At 35.5% G+C, this 18031-nt stretch overlaps 1 protein-coding gene across 1 annotated transcript in view; it reads right to left on the bottom strand.

The window, feature by feature from the left end:
• Positions 1-18031, bottom strand: part of NLGN4X (neuroligin 4 X-linked) — a gene marked incomplete at its 3' end in the record, with an annotated part of 172186 nt that overhangs the window by 116203 nt on the left and 37952 nt on the right. Inside the window, exon 2 of the mRNA XM_026040403.1 lies at positions 2589-3420. Coding sequence (XP_025896188.1) covers positions 2589-3060 — 472 coding nt within the window. The remainder of the gene's footprint in view (positions 1-2588; positions 3421-18031) is intronic.

Genomic DNA, 18031 nt, shown 5'->3' with positions numbered 1-18031 from the left:
GATAAGAAATAGGTCATGCTATATAGTGCCGCCCCCTCTTCCCCTGCCCCCCCCCCCNNNAAAAAAAAAAAAAAAAAAAAAAAAGACAACATAAAATGATTCAGATTTGGTCTTGTAATCAGAACATTAATTAGGCTTGGATGAGTACATCTACCTTTTCATACATACACAGAACAGTTTTAGAGCCCTTTTAAAGAAATCTTTACTGGAGAAAGAACTGAAAATGTGATTTTAACTTCAAGTCACTTACTTTGAGACTGCTTCAAAAACCAATTTCATGGTCTGTCTCCAAAACAATGTAGCTTATTTCTGCCAACTAACACCCATATACTAAAGCATAATGTTTTTAATCAGATTGTATGGACTACCATTTAAGGCAATTTATGTTTAGTTTGATTTGGAGACACACTAACTGGTGTGATTTGTAGGTCAGTCTCTTTAATCATCATTACAAGCAAAAGGTTGAATATTTTCTCACCCTCAAAATGTTTTGAGTTATATTTAATGTATACTGAGCTATACTGAGCTTCTATTAATGATATATATAGTACACAATTAAAAACTTAATATATTCTATATATCTGTTTTTAAATTTCTCTTTCTCCACTACGGCCTGTTAAAAATGCTTGCCACATGATCAGTCTTGTCTTTACACATTTCTGTCACTAATATCAGACTCCATTTGTCACAATTCAGCTGCAGACCTATGTGTACATAGGTTTGTTTTTTGAAGAGGGTTTATAAAAGAAAATGGATTCCCTACACATTCTCCTTTAAATTAAAATTTGTCTTATGCCACATTAAAATTGACTTGTAAAAACTGGGAGGAGGAGAAAATACATGGTTTTCAGAGACATAGTCATAAAAGCCTACAATGAAACCTGACAGTCCTTTTTGTTTGTAAGTTAAAAGTGAATAAAAGCAAACACTATTAGATGCAAGATGAGCAATTTTGTAGGTTGTTAGTCACTGGACACATGGCATTTTATTATCTATATGAYATTAATTAATGTTTTTTTCTAATGATTTTTATATTTTTTTCCATTTCTGATTTCCTGTCTTCCTTAATGGATCAATCTTCCTGTTATTGGACAAAAGAAATTTATGAGTTTGCTTAAAAAAGGCATTAGTTAGCAGAGATGGGATTTTTTGAGTGTAAACAAATAAGACTTAAATCCAAAATGTTTCTGAGGACACACTTACCCTACTGACTAATTAAAACCTGCAAGATCAAACTGTAACCAARCAAATATGGGAAAGAATTATTCAAGTTCATGTCCTAGGAATGAGGTTCAGTGCAAAGAGACTGGAGAAAAGAACTAGCAGAAGTTTACTCCTTCATATACATATGCACACATATACACACTCACACACAGACACACACACACATCTATTTTTTTCAAAATACTTTCAAACAGCCTGGTGATATTTATGTTTACAGAATTAACAAATCTTAACGCTGTATTTTAGTTTTCAGGTTCCTGCGTTAGCTGACGAGAGAAGGAAAAGATGATATATTTATTGCTGGCAAGCAGCTTGGAAGTCCTGAGTTAAAAAAAAAAGAAAGGCAATCTAGGCAGAAGGATTATAATAATAATCAAAGTACAAAAATTTGCATAGCTAGAGTATGGTTGCTAAGAAATAACAATGTCACAGTTATGCAAATTAAGCCCTCTGCTAAAGTGAAGGTATTTGCATATCTGGGAGAAATCTCTCATGTTATGCATTGGTAACTACATTCTAAGTGGCTGAAACAACTGGCTTTTAGCAGAATATTAAATATAATTGTCACTAGAATTTCTTATTTCCTTGTGATATAAACTTTAATCATTTGGTGCCTGATGAATACAGGTATTGTTTTCAAGAGGAAGCAATATCACTCAGAACCTCAAAATATACATTTAATGTGATATAAAATGAGACTCTTTAAGATTGAGGGAGACCAAGAAAACATTCAAAGAACTGCATGGTACAAATTGCATTCACTCAGTTTAGCTTAGTTTAGTTTAGTTTTAAAGTAGTACTGAGAGAAGACTGCAGAAAGTAGATAAAAGTTTAAGTCCAGTTGTTCATTTAATATTTCTGCATAATCTAATCATGTTCCCTTCACTTCATAATTGATGAATGAGAAATAAAAAGCTAAACTGAAAAATTAGATTGGTAATCCTGGAAAAAAATACAGATTGAATTCCATAACCATTTTCTGTTATCTATTAATATCAAAGTTAAATATATGTTCAAAGGTATTAAAATAACACTAAAAAAAAAAATTAAGGAAATTCTACTTTAGAATGAGTATGTCGGAATATTTAAACCATTCACATGTAGGAAAATAAAATGTTATTGAAAATAAATTTTAATTTAGTGATCCACAGACATATGAGAGAGAATCATCCGAGCATGCTCGATTTGTATTGCTTAGGACTGTAAAACAAAATGATTCATTTTCACAGATGAATATTCCCAAATATGGAACTGTTCCTCCCAAACATGGAGGAAACTGGCCAACCTGCTATAAAACCCTTTCTACCTACCCATCCTTTCTGAAACTGGTGAGTGATCTGGAGTGTGACTGTTAGCTTACTTACCATCCTCAGTGGGCACATAGATATTCAGGTATAGGCAGTCCTCATTTTGATCTTGAACGTATGTCACCACGGTATCCAAATTGGCTGTAAACCAGACTGGCAGCATGTCATTGAGCAGAGACCTCTCATCCAGGTACTGAGGGCACACTGCAGCAAACTGCGTAGCGTTACGGACACCCGTCCAAGAAGACGGTGGCTCTGGGGGCTGAAATCGCCTTTCTCCAGTTGGAGGGGAAGCATAAGGAACGCCCAGATACTGCTCCACTGGACCCAGGATCTCATTGGGCAAAGGTGTTCTTAAACCACGTATTTTGCCATAATTTGTGGTAACAACTGGATATTGTGCTTGGCCATCAATGAGAGTAAATCTTATAGCCAGTGCAGTTATCCACAGGAGGAAATTAGAATTCAACATGACACAGATTGGAGTGAAGATCAAAGGCAGCCATAGAAGTCCCATTGGTTTCGACATTATTTAAATCAACATCAGAAAAGCTCTTTTTTCCACAGCCAGGAGAAAATTAATCAGTTAAGGAAAAAAAATCAATAAATAAAAGAAGATGAAACGAGGGAAAATGTAACCTTGTTCAGGCAGGGAAAAAAACAAAAGTTGATGAGTGGCAGGTGCCTCAGTTGACTGACTGTAGACAAATTCCAGTGTCAGAAGAAACAAGGGAGTGCTTTCCCCTCAGGCCCATTCCAGATTTCAGTGTTGGCTTAATCCTGATAACATACAACACTTCCCAAGGAATAGAGAAGGGAGAGATGCACAGTTACTCCACTTCCTTAGCACAACAGCTCCTTCCAGTGAATTGCAGCCCACACAGTCAGCCTGTGGTCAAGAGAAAAGAGACAATTAAAATCAACAGACACATTCATATTGGCATAAATCTAAATGCATATTTTGAATTTATACATTAGTTCCACTCCAAGACCTGTAAATGTTTTATGAACTTTAGCCGCCATGGTGATTTACGAGTTTCTCAAAGTAAGTCAGGATAGCTGAAGATTAAAGCCACAAACTTGTTTCAGATTATACCACAAATCCAACATTCTGTCTCTTACATAACTCCAGGCCAAACAACAGCCCATTGCCTTCTGAATGCATGTCCCTCATTTAAAGGCTACCTCGAGGGTGTTATTTTCTGCCTTAAGCAAATAGCATCTCTGTCCTAAGCATATTTGCACTCACATACAGTCATTCAAAGTTTTGCTTCCTTGGATAATCTACTATATTAGTTCAAAATGTGAGAWCAGAATTAGTCAAAATCAGGCACAAAGTTAATGATTTTCCTGTCTCTATTACTTGGCCTATATCTGAGGAAAAATAGAACACTGGAAAATGAAAAAAGAAAATCACTGGTACGAGCTCTGAGAAATTAGATCATGACCTACATATTGTAACAATGTAGCCCTACCTTCTTATACACCCTTACTTTTCGTTTTTTGACACAAGCCAATTTATGCTATAATCCTGTTAATCTTTAATTACATATATAACTTGCATACATATGTTACCATATAGTATATATAATCATGCAATATTTAAATTCTTGCCTCGGACAGATAAATTGAGAGCTCATTTTTTGCTCATTTTCTCTCTTATAATCACAAATAACTATTTTATAGCTGAAAAATCTATAGAAAAGAGATCTTGATACATTACCTTTGATAGGAAGATCACATATTTTTTTATATAAAGCATATATATATATATATATGCTAGGTACTGTTTTTAGTCATGACTGTCTCATGAGGTTATTTATATAATCAGTGTTAAGTGCAGGAAAAAAAAAAAGAAGGTAAGTAGCTACTAGCAGTCATTTCAAATTAAAAACAATACAGGAGAGAGCTATGTTGATTGTTTTATATGAAGAAAGACATTCAAAAGAAAAGTGCTTCATTTTTTCAATACATCGGGAATTTTCCTACTGACTTCATTTTAGCACTTGCATCACAAACTTTGTGAAATATCTGAACCTGAAGAGACATTCTGGATACATATCTAGAAGKTAATGGATTTCTCAGTTAAAACTCCTGTTAGCTCTTCTGCTCAGTGCTTGTCCCCAGAGGCTGTGTCACCTAAGCATCCATCCTGAAGGGAGACCCAGTAGCAACCCTAAGAGCCAAACTCATATGAGTTCCAATCAGGCTCATATTGGACATTCACTCACACTTCTTCCCAGGAGCTCAGGAGCTCGCTGACTGAGGGACTATCACTGTTCAAGCTATGCTGTGGGGAGCCCCATGCACAGGCCCGTGCACAGGACCCTGCTCTACTGCCCTGACATACTGATGGGAGTCCTGGATTGATCTTAGACTAAATTCACCCAGCTGGACAATGGCAAAGTTGGGGAAGGATCTTGTCCCGAGCCCTAACCCATCCCTATCCCTTTGCACTTGTCAGAGAGGGCACTGACAACCAGAAACATGCATCGTTTTCCTTTACGATTTCTGCTACTGTCTGTAAACATCAGTAGGTGAGTTTGGAAACTAGCTTCTCATGCTCTTTCCTTCTTGATTTTGGAACTTTTCTGGCCATGGACTGCAAATTGACCAACAAGAGCTTTGTTCTGTATTCAGGGAGAAGTCACAGTTCCTACTCCCCTGAGATTCATGCTGCAGGAATCTATAGCACTATAGCACCACTGAAGAAATGTGGAATAAGCTGAGAAAATTCTCCAAGTGGAAGGAAAGATTGGGATCTAGACAATAAAGAATAGGCAGAGGGAAAATTAGGCATGGAAAGCAATCAGCAATCAGGGGAAAAAAAAAAAAAAGAGCAAAAAAGAGAATGACCAAATGACAAATAAACAGGAATGAAAGCATTATCAGCAGAGAAAGAAGCAAAAAATGACAACATGAATGAAAGTGGAAGTCCTTGGTTAATATGCATATCAAAGATAATATACAACTGTGGAAAATGTGACTAAATAAACAATGTTCATCCATATTAATTCCAGAGTGTCTGTGGATCAAAATTCTTGTTGCGTGTGATTATTTTGAATAGAGAATGAAAAGAGAACAGGAAAGATGAAATTATTTAAAGTCCATTGTTGTCCTGGAATTAAACTCATTGTCTAGTTTCTCATTTAAGGAATGCTAGCATGAAAAGTTGGTTCTTTGGGTACTAAATCCATTAATYTTATTTTTTCCTGAATCTTGACATGAAATATATGAAGCTTGTGTTTCTTATTCATGTGAACATAGACACATAGATTTTATTTAAGTCTTTTTGTACAAATAAAGAAACATACTTTTGGCCAATACATCAAATATAACTATTGATCTCAGCCCCCTAGTCTGCAAACCTGCAGACCTGATAACCAAGCCAGSAGGTCTCTGTCCTTCTTGGACACCTGAGCACACTGCTGGCTCATGTTGAGCTGGCTTTCAACCAACGTCCCCAGATCCTTTTCTGCCACACAGCTCTCCACTCTGCCCCAAGCCTATAGCATTGCATGAGGTTGTTGTGACTGAAATGCAGGATCTGACACTTGCCTTGCTGAACGGTATAAGGTTGGCTTCAGCCTAYTGATCCAACCTGACCAGATCCCTCTGCAGAACCTTCCTACTCTCAAGCAGATCAACTCTTCCTCCCAGCTTGTTGTCATCTGCAAATTTTCTGAGGGTGCACTCAATCTCCTCCTCCAAATTGTTAGTAAAGATATGAGAGAAGACTGGCTGAAACACTGACCACTGGGGAACACCACTCGTAACCAGTTGCCAACTGTATTTAATTCCATTCACCACCACTGTCTGGCCTGGCCCCCTAGCCAGTTCTTCATCCAGGAAAGAGTTCCCCTGTCTAAACCATGAGCTGCCAGCTTTTCCAGAAGTCAGTGGGAAGAGTGTCTCAAAAGCCTTGTTAAAGTCTAAGTAGACCACGTCCACAGCCTTTCCCTCATCCATTAGGTGGGTCACCTGGTCATAGCGTGAGATCGGGCTGGTCAAGTAGGATCTGCCTTTCATGAATTCACATTGGCTGGGTTTGATGCCCTGGTTGTCACACACATGGTGTGTCAAAATGAAACATTATATGGAAAGATATACATGTTAATTTTCAGAAAGTGTTTACTCTTTCTTCTTGTATACTTACTTTTTGAAATGTTAGAAAAATTTGCACAAATTGGCCTGAAAAAACAATTAATTAGAAGCACCACTCACTAAAACAATCCAAAATATGTTCCATTTAAAATAGAATGCATCTTTGGGCAACTTGACATATGAAAAGAAATCAAGGTATGAAATCACACATTTTCATACATGAGGGGTTATATTATTATTATTATTATTAGTTATTATTAATTATTAATTATTATTATTATTATTATTATTATTATTATTATTATTATTATTATTATTATTATTTGTAGAGGTATATAATTTGAGGCTAATGAGACACGGCTTTTGAAGTAAATGTATATTGAAGATAACACTGATGTGCATCTGCTGAAAACACCACTTACACTTGATTATCAATCTAAGCCTCAAGCCATGGTTTGAGATGCTCAAACAGTGTATGAATCAGACCTTCTGGGAAAACCTTTTTTTTGTCCATGATCCACAGTTAGAAATTACTGATTTTTTTTTTTTTCACCTTCAGCAGCTAAAGATATCAGCAGCTCTATACTAATTTTGTACCTGCTGTGGAAATTTGAGACAGAGCTTATAGATCTTCCTTGCTCTAGGCTCTGACACACACTGTAAAGTGATTTAAAGTTTTCTGACAATTTGTGGGGATCATGGACAGTGACAAGAAAACCAAACACAAATATAAATGATATGAACACAGGAGACTGAAGACTGCACAGATCTCCTGGGATTTCTCTGGCTTTGTCTAAACTGACTAATCCACTATTGTGTACCTCAACTTTCAGTCTCTTACCACTTCTTCCTTCTGTCCAAATCCCTTGCGGAAAGTTTTCTGATGTGTATGTACACGTGACAAATTTTCTGATGTGTACAGAGGTCTCGTGCCAATACAGCATCAGGGATGGGCAGGGCATATTCACACAACTTCCTGTTTAGATAAACATCCTAAGAGCACAGAGTTAGCTAAATTAGCTAAATCTAAACACCAGAAAAAAATATAAATATTACAGTTTCAGATTCTCCATATAATGATATTTTGTGTAATATTTAGTACATTTTTAAAGAATATTTTGCTATAAATCTTTGATCACCATAAGGTCATCATTTACTGAGAACATTTGGTCATCATTTACCAAGAACAGAATACATGGAATTCCTTCTTTTCCATCTCTCACAAAATATATCAGTTGGATATTTTTTGATTTTTTTAGCTTTATTGTTTTCCTTTTATTAAAAATATTTTTAAAAATCCTGCTTTAAATATAAATATCATTGTGGAATAAATGATTGCTATGGCGGGACATCATAAGTAAGAACAATCTGAGAGATATTAGCTTGTGAAAGTATCTTTAGATTTTTTTTTAACAATATTTTTACATAATTTTGAAATTTAACAAGGAATTAGCCACAAATCTATTTTCTGTAAAAGCTCTTCCAATAACAGGTTTATAACTCCAGTAATAACAAACTCAGTTTTTCTACCTGTGACCAATGAGAAAACACATGCAAGGGAAGACAGCTCGAAGAAGATGGATAAAAACAAGGTACCCATGAGGCCCAGGAGTAACTTAGGGTGTAACCAACCACAGCTCTTGTAGCCAAAGTTGACTTCATCTCAACACAAGAGAGACCTGAGACTTACCTTATTTTAGATAAACAGCTATATCGGTTGAGTGGATCATCTGACTGAATTCCAATAAGCAGATCAACAGGTATAAATGTTTTTACTGAGTTCATCAAAAGAGCATGAATGTCTACCTGAGTTAGCTAAACCAGCATGGGAGGAGTGCATARATGGCTCAACCCAACAGAGAGTATAAAAACTAAACAATTTTGAAGACAACATCTGGATTGATTTCGTTTAAGCTCACAAATTCTTTCCTAGTGACCCCAGTGTCCTGATGGTGAGTATATAATACAGTTTGGTAATGGGAATTGCATAGCTATAGTGATTGAACTGCACATTATAATTGCCATATTTTGCTAACATATGTTCACACTGTGATTTCAGTATATTGTATCATTCTGCTAACTCAAAAATCACATGGAACCTCAAGTATGTTCAAATAAGCAAATTTTGATATTAAACACTGAACCATCCATGTGTGGAGTATTTCAAGTAATATCAAACAAATATTATTGCTCCCTATTACTCTTTCAAATAATATACAGCTATAACTTCTTCAGGCTTTTCCCCAATTTCAGGAATTTCTTTATGCTTTGAAATGAACTTAGCTTTATTTTTACTCGTGCCACATAGAGCTGTTCAGAAATTCAAATAAAACCACAAGGAGGAAAAATACAAAGGAATATCAGTCATGAGCTAACATGTAGCCTCTTGTCTAGATTACTCAAAAGTTGGCAGGAAGCTTATTAACTGAAATTAACAAATCATATATATTGTTAAATTCCAAAATAGAGTCCAGAGCAAAGTGTAGCTTCAAATCAGCATGCAGCAGATTCTTATGATGCAATTATTTTTCACAACAGAAACTATATGCTTCTGTAGGGGGGAATTTTTAAGCAATTTCACAGTAGGAATCATAGAATTATAGAATCCTTAAGGTAGGAAGGGATCTTTAGAGACCATCTAGTCCAACCGCCCCTGCACATGCAGGGACACCTAGAGTACATGGCACAGAGTCACATCTAGCTGAGTTGTGAAGATCTCCAGAGAAGGAGATTCCACAATCTCTCTTGGCAATCTGTTCCAGTGCTCTGTCACTCTCATAAGAATATTCTCCAGTGGTATTTTTATTATGTRAATTGCCCATACCTAGGCAAAAAATGCATCTCCTGTGACATCACAATGCACTGAAAAATAAAACCTGTAATAAACATCACTAGAATTGAGATCACTCAAGTCAACTGAACTTGGTCTAATGGATTAACCTACATATATGTTAGTGTCAGTGGTGTGGAATTAGGTTACTATGCAATCAGAGCAACTCAACAGGTAATAAGGTTTAGAAGGGATTTTCAGTGATTCTGGATACTACTTTTGGCTACGTTTATTCTACTTCTTTTTCTAATGTGTCCTTCATTAATCTACAATGGCATGACTGGCGGAATGGATGAGAGGAAAGCTGTGGATGTTGTTTACCTTGACTTCAGAAAGGCTTTCAACATAATCTCCCATAATATCCTTAWGGGGAAGTTCAAGAAGTGAGTGTTGGATGACTGGATAGTGAGGTGGATTGAGAACTGGCTGGATGGCAGAGCTCTGAGGGTGGCGATAAATGGGACCAAGTCCAGTTGGAGGCCTGTGGCCAGTGGTGTCCCCCAGGGGTCAGTACTGGGCCCAGTGCTGTTCAGCYTGTTCATCAATGACCTTGATGACGGAACAGAGTGCACCCTGAGCAAGTTTGCGGACGATAACAAGTTGGGTTGAGTGCCCGACACTCCAGAGGGCTGTGCTGCCATTCAGATGGACCTGGACAGGTTGAAGAGTTGGGCAGGGAAGAATCTCATGAGGTTCAACAAGGACAAGTGCAGGGTCCTGCACCTGGCGAGGAATAACTCAAGGCTCCAGTACAGATTAGGTGTTGACCTGCTGGAGGGCAGCTCTGCAGAGAGGGACCTGGGAGTTCTGGTTGACAACAAATTAACCATGAGTTACCAGTGTGCTCTTGTGGCCAAGAAGGCCAATGCATCCTGGCCTACATCAGGAGTGTTGACAGCCGGTCAAGGGAGGGGATCCTGCCCCTCTACTCAGCTCTGGTGAAGTCACACGTGGAGTATTGGGTGCAGTTCTAGGCTCTCCAGTAGAGGGATGTGCAACTTCTAGAGAAGGTCCAGTGTAGAGCAACAAAGATGATTAAGGGACTCGAGCTTTTAAGGAAAGACTAAGCGAGCTGGGCCTGTTTAGCCTAGAGAAAAGAAAATAGAGAGGGAATCTGATCAACACGGACAAATATCTGAGGGGTGAATGTAAAGAGGATCCTGCCGATCTCTTCTCAGTGGTGGCCAGTGATAGGACAAAAGGCAATGGGTACAAGGTGAAACACAGGAAGTTCCATCTGCATGTGAGGAAGAACTTTCCTGTGAGGGTGACAGAGCCCTGGAACAGGCTGCRAAGGGAGGTTGTGGAGTTTCCTTCTCTGGAGGTCTTCAAAACTCATCTGGATGCCACCCTGTGCCACGTACTCTACGTGTCCCTGCTCATGTAGGGGGGTTGTCCTAGATGATCTCTAGAGGTGCCTTTCAACTTTAACCAGTCCGTGATTCTGTGTAATCCCTTGTGAATACTCAGTTGAAGATTTGAATACTAGATCGGAAAATTGTGAAATATTAGAAATGCAAAATGTTATGTCATATCTTTTCTTAAAGTGAAAACAAATGCAAACTATGGAAATACTGTGGAACTCTAAGTTGGTCTTAAATTCATGGTTAGAATTATCTGAGGACAAAGGTAGATAATTCTTAATACAGAAAGAAAATATGTAAATCAAAATAAATGATACACAAATATGCAAATAATCCACTTTTTCAACTGATATGTTACATTTTGTCCTCTGACTGTTTCCAGAAAGTCTCTCAGATAAACTGTGGAAATGTCATCAGATCCCTCAAGTTAGAAACTGTAATAACCATTTACTTTTCAAAAAATGGATACACATTTATCTTTATCATTGCTTCTTTCCTGCAGCTACCACTCTTACTCTGAATTTATATGTCTCATACACTATATAAATGAATGACGACATTATGAGAAATGGCTGTGTAGTCTCGTCCCTAAATTGTTTTTTGAAAACTGCAATTCTCTCAATAATAAAAATTATATGAAAAGCAAGTGAGGCAAAAGCAAAGCAATGACCATCATGCCCTTCCAAGAAAAAATAAATAAATAAATTTCTAATACATTCTTAAAAAAAAAAAAAAAAAAACAGTTTGGGCTCTATTTAGGAAACCTTTTGCTGAACCGCTACAGCTTCCATTACTTCTCTCTCTCTTTTTCTTTTTTTTTTTTTCCCCCTGTATTTAAAATGATGGAAAAAAATGTCCAGGAGGATGTATGGCAGTTACACTTTTCCTTCTGACTTTTAAATACTACCTTTTATTGATATTTCACCAGATACATGTAATTATTTCAGTGATCATCTAATTATGATGATACTTTCTGCTTCTTGAGATACATTTATGAAAACTGCAAGTAAGTTAAGTTTGCAGATTTTTCTTTTTCTCCTGAAAATGATAACTCAAGAATAGTTTAAACATTTAATTACTAAATATCTCAGACTTTCTATTCTATATTCTATATTCTATATTCTATATTCTATATTCTATATTCTAGTAAAATCCAAACCACACTACTCATGTAGAAAATATCATGTACAAAGTATCGTTACAAAGTATCATCTCCCCCCTCTCCAGGGGGAAGATGTAAGGAAGATGGGGCCAAATCCTTCTTCATGGTAGCCAGTGATAGGACAAAGGATAATGGGTATAAATCAAAACACAAGAAGTTTCATCTCTGTATGAGGAAGAACTTATTGACTATGAGGGTGACCTAGCCCTGGAACAGGCTGCCCAGGGAGGCTGTGGAGTCTCCTTCTCTGGAGGTCTTCAAAACCCGCCTAGATGTGCCCCTGTGCCACATGCTCTAGGTGTCCCTGCTTGAGCAGGGAAGTTGGACTAGATGATTTCTAGAGGTCCCTTCCAACTTTCTGTGATTCTCATGAGTAGACACTGAGGACACTGTAGCCTGAAGCCTTCAAAACGCCTGAACCCAGAATATCAGGGAGGTCATGATACACTCTCACGTTAAGCAAAAACAAATTCTCATTGCAAGATAGTGTGTGAGAGAGTACTAATTCTTTCTTGTTCAGAAAGCATCGAATATCGAAAATTTCACTATGGGTGATGATCACAATATACATCAATATGGCAATCTTAGACTGCGGCTGCAAAAATCAAATAAAACCCTAATCAAGAATGTATTTTAGGTGAATGAACAAAAAGAGCATCCAAGAAATCTAGCAGGACTCCAAATTCCATTGCAATCTTGCTCTTCTAATTTGACTGTGTAAAAGAAATGTAGTTCTGAGTCTTCCTTTTTTCTTGTCTTTCTATGAAAATCCAGATGTGTTACTCCAAACTGTTATGATCTGAAAGTAAATGTTCACCACCAAGTCTTTGTAATACAAAGATCCTATTCTATTTCTGGACTAAAAAGAAAAAAAAATAAACATAAAAAGTGAAAAGAATTTTTTTTTTTTTGTATTTATAAGTCCAATTAATCCAATCCAATAATAAAATCTAGAAACCTATGACATAGACTTCTGCACAAGTTCCATTTCTTTGGGATATTTGAAATTAACTACACAAATTACCAAGAACATGCACTACAAGGAAAAAAAGAAATATATATATACATACACACACACAGGCCTGCACAAAATATCCTAGTATCAATGATTTGTGTTACTTTTTTAATCACTATTTTTACAAAAGTACATAGTAACTGCTTAAAAGGCCAACAGTAAAAAAAAAAAAAAAACAGGAAATGATGCTGATGGGAAAAGAAAATAATATAAAAAACATTTTTTTTTGTAGTGAATTGTTAGAGAGTTCTTCTATTGCCAATCCTGACTCCCCACAGATTAGAAATCAGATCATCTTCCATAGTCTTTTTCACAATTCTGAAAGTAAAACACTAAAAAAAAAAAACACTATTCTGTGAGGAAAAAGAGGAGGAAAAAAAGCAAGACAAAACAAGAACAAAAAAAAACTGAGCAGATTACTTTAAATGATTTTCCTGACAACCTCTACGATTCTACTACAATCATAACAATTTTAAAGTCATCCTATGTTTAGCTACATAAGTCTTCTTTCATCCATGGCTTTTCAGGATTTTAGCTTAATATATTTGTTTTGTAGTTGGTAGAATTGGTATCAAAGCAGAAAAGGAAAGCCAACAACAAATCTGGGAATTCGTCATTGCTCACGCTTCTTGCCTTGCTGTTCATCACTAGAGCTAATGTTCTCACTAATGCTATCAGAGAAGGTTAGTCATTCTGCTTAAACCAGAGACACACACTTCACACAGCTACTATTCCAATTGTAATGGTGTCTGTCATTAAAAATCAAATGAGTCCAACCACCATGAAAATATTCGGAAGGTTATATTTAAGAAGACCAAGTTTTCAGATATCTAGCTGTTGAATGGCTGAAGTATGGCAAGATGATTTCTTCCYTCACCTCTTAAAAGTATACACAGAACTAACCCTAAAGCTATGATACAGAAATACAGGAAAGTTATAGTCTTCCCACGAATTTCACATATGAATCATGTTCTCATGATTAAAAACAGAAAACAGATATTCTAGTTTGAGTTACTAATAGTTTTTCCTTGTTCTTTGGCTAGTTCTTCTGCTGGTTTAAAGGTGATGTGAAGTCCATTGGTAAGAAATTGAGTATAGAGAATTTAGAAAGAACTGCATGCATTTTCTCGTATAACCTCGTATATTTCTTTTCATCCTCTAATATTAACTTGTTTTTCATCACCTTCTCTGTGTTATTTGGAAAACTGCATGATATCTTCCCTGAAGCAAAGTCATATCTCACTGAACAATGTTATCAGTTTATTTACACCAGCTACAACTAACATCATTAGTCTTTACTAATATAAAACTGATTTGAGGAAAAAACAAAAATAGTATGATGTTAGAAATGTATGGTTGTTTTGCTTCTTTCTCTCAGATAGAAAACATATCACTTTTCTAAAGTTTCCCATAACTTTTTTATGCAGTAAGTACTACTTATGAATAACCTTCTGATGAAACCTGTGTGAGATTGTTATACTTCCTCCTATTTCGAACTCTACTCATTTTCACAGGAAATCAAAAAATACACAGGACTTTCATAACTGCAAACAGATACAGAAATGAATCCTATGATACTTAGATTTTTTTTGACAATATAATATATCATTATATATACAGTAATACTCAGTATCTTCTTAAAGCAAGTGCACTACAGGTTTTTATATGATATAGAATTCTGATCACAATGGAGAAAAGAGAACAGGACAGGACAGCAAATAAGCTGTCATATTAATTTAATCATAAGAAATAAGCAAATAAGCTGTCATATTAATTTAATCATAAGAAATAAATTTTAACAGCATGACTTTATGACAAAACATTATAGTGTACTTTTTTTCTGATATCTTATTCTTTTTTTTCCCCTACTTTGGAATCAGTCCTCTTACCAAAATATCTGTAGAATTTCTTCTCTTTTCCACATGGCTTCTCAGTTTCACATGAAATTCCATAATTCCACTGACTGTACTCTGCTAACTATTTCTTTTCTCCAAATAACTACCCTTTCCAAAAGGCCTTTTCTTCTCCATGATTATTTCTCTCTAGCTTCCCTTCTTCCCTATTTACATACAAGTAAGACATGTACAGTAACACATGTACTTATTTCACACATTCTGCAATTCAGTTATTGTAGAAAAGTTTTATTTTGATTTTTTTTTCTTTTTAACATATTCATATACAATGATAGAGCAGAAACAATAGAATCAAAAACAATCTGCAGCTCTCAAGTGGGCAAGGAAGAACTGATTTAGGTCAGGACTGAAGAAATTATACCTTGTCACATGGCAAGAGTTACAGCTTCCTGTGTGCGACTATTATATCATCTTAAGAAAACCTACTAATATATCATCTTAAGAAAACCTACTAATAAAATTCTATAATGCTTCCTTTGGCATAGAAGATTTATTATCTAAAGGCATTGCTTGTTGTTCTCTATAATTATTTATTTTTAAGATGGTGGGAAAGTGCACATATGTTTTGTCAGCAGTATTTTTACTGACTATACAAGAAGAAAATCAAATACCCTCTTTGCTTGTATTTAGACAGCTGCTACGCTTCTTGAAGTCTACCCCACAAAGGGATGATATAACTATCACCTTGGCAAGTTGCTAACCACTTTCTCTTCGGAATGCAATTTTCTTGACCATATGTATTAGAGAGAACCGTCAGGATTCTTGATTCATATTTTCTCTGGTTCTGATTTCCTGGCATATTGAAATCTTATAAGTATTTCAGCATATTTGTAACACTTACCTTTCCTAAATACTGGCACCAACATGATTGTTTTTCTGTATATCAGGTACACTGGTAATACTAAATATTATAGATATTGTTGTAATATTCTGGCAATATTGATACTTCACATTTATGAGCACTTTTCTGATTATGTGCTACATTAAAATGTAACAACAATACATTACAAAAACAGTAATAATCAAAAATGGTTATTTTTAATTTAAATGAAATTCTTCTTGAATTAACTTACCAAAAAAAAAAAAAAAAAAAAAAAAAAGAAAGAAAGAAAGAAAAGAGAAAGAAAGAAAGAAAGAAAGAAAAAAGAAAGAAAGAAAGAAAGAAAGAAAGAAAGAAAGAAAGAAAGAAAGAAAGAAAGAAAGAAAGAAAAGAGAAAGAGAAATAATGAATTCCATGGTATTTAAAAAAATCTTTGATACTGTTCCTATCAATATTTTAAGATTTCAGATTTGGGCTTATTAACTGTGATTATGACCAGATAGAACAAAGCACCCCTGCTTATATTTTCACAGCATTTAGTATCTTGCTTAGTAACCATCCCTATGTGCTGTATTGCCAAGCTAACACTGCATTATGACACAATATGGCTTCCACCATTCCCAAATTATGCAATTTCAGTCCTTCAATTATGATAAACTATGCCTCAAGGCGTCAAAGTTCCTGTTGTTGGCTACCAAACAAGTATTACMTCCTCAGTTACCTCCTCCTCACTTGAATTCGTCAAATGTATATGTTAAATGTTCAGCAATTAAAATAAGAGGCTCCTTGCCTTTCCATCTCTTGGTTTACACCAGATAAGAAGCATTCTTGAAAGGATATCTCTTCCCAGGTCCACTTAAATCTTTTCTTGTGTTTGTGTGTTTGTATTTCAAGTTCTGAATATTAGATGTGTTATACAAAATCACTGATGAAATATTGCTAATTTTAGCACTATTATGTGGCTACCTTGACAAGAGTTAGGAGTCTATCTTGATTGATAGATTTTTTTTTTTTTTTTTTTTTTTTTGCCAGGAGTTCTTTTTCAGTCTGAATGTATACATATTTCCCTAAAGGCAAATATCAAGATCTACAGATTATTCTCAAAATATTTATTGTTTCTATGTTACGACTCCTCTCACATGCTCTCCTTCATGCCTTTTTAGCACAGTGTAGCACTGTGAGGATGTTGAACAAATTATGGTGACAAAATAAGGACAATGTTGCTTGGAAGAGCAAAGCTATCAAACATTAATTAAGTTATTAGTATGTTACCTATCTTTAATACGACGCATAGGGAGAAGGTGCTATTTCAGAGCAACTGGTCATAAGCTCCGGGAGTGGTATCAGACGTATATTCATACAGAGAAGAAAAAGAGGTGGAGTTTCTGAATCTGACTGAGCAAAAGTACATGAAAAAAAAGGCATATTTTCCAAATATTTTTCTCATTAGACCTTAAAATGCTTGAGAACAACGACATTATGGTTTACACTAGGTTAAATTTTTGATCAATGATACTGATAACATACTTTACATAAAAAAGAACATATGGAATTTTGATAAAAACATATTTTACATACTGTTTAGCAGCTAGTACATGCAACTGCAAACTTCCTTTGCAACTAAATAGAGGCCTGTTCTTCAGTCACTTATTCACCTATGATTTATCAAAGAGTAAATTATTCTTTGATAGATCGTTCAGTGTGACTTTTCCGAATGAGCCCATTTCTCACCTATTTTATGATATGTTCACACTGGCCACCTACAGATCATTTTCCACATTATTGCTATGATTGCACTGCCCCAGCTCCAATATCAATGTTGGACACATTTATTTTCCTTGTCAAGATCATGTATTGAAAACTATTGCTTTGAAAATTAATAGACACACAGTACAGCTTCTACATTATCATCAGAGCTTTGTTCTGCAGATATCTATTCTTTAATGAATTATCCATTCGATTTAGTTTACTATTTATTTTGGGAATAATAGATTTGAATTTCCTGTGCTCCTATGTAGCACATTAACCCACATGTGGGAACCTTCATCACTATCAATGCAATTTCAACTATACAAAAAAGAGAGCTATACTAGTCCATATCCGTTGAGGAAGTATAGGGATTATAATACCTGAAAACAGATCAAATCTCTCTCTCTCTCTCTCTCTCTCTGTATATATATTTAGATAAATATGTATATATTTTACCTAAGTAAAGTCATCTTAGCAAAGATACATCTGATTTTTTTTTTTTTTTTTTTTTTTTTTTTTGGTGGGTAGCAATGTTACCAAATC

This window comes from Nothoprocta perdicaria, unplaced genomic scaffold (genome assembly GCF_003342845.1).
Source record: "Nothoprocta perdicaria isolate Ctin4 unplaced genomic scaffold, notPer1 scaffold_255, whole genome shotgun sequence".
NCBI lineage: Eukaryota > Metazoa > Chordata > Aves > Tinamiformes > Tinamidae > Nothoprocta > Nothoprocta perdicaria.
Note: the sequence above shows the minus strand (reverse complement) of the source record. Positions and strands in the feature narration are given on the sequence as shown.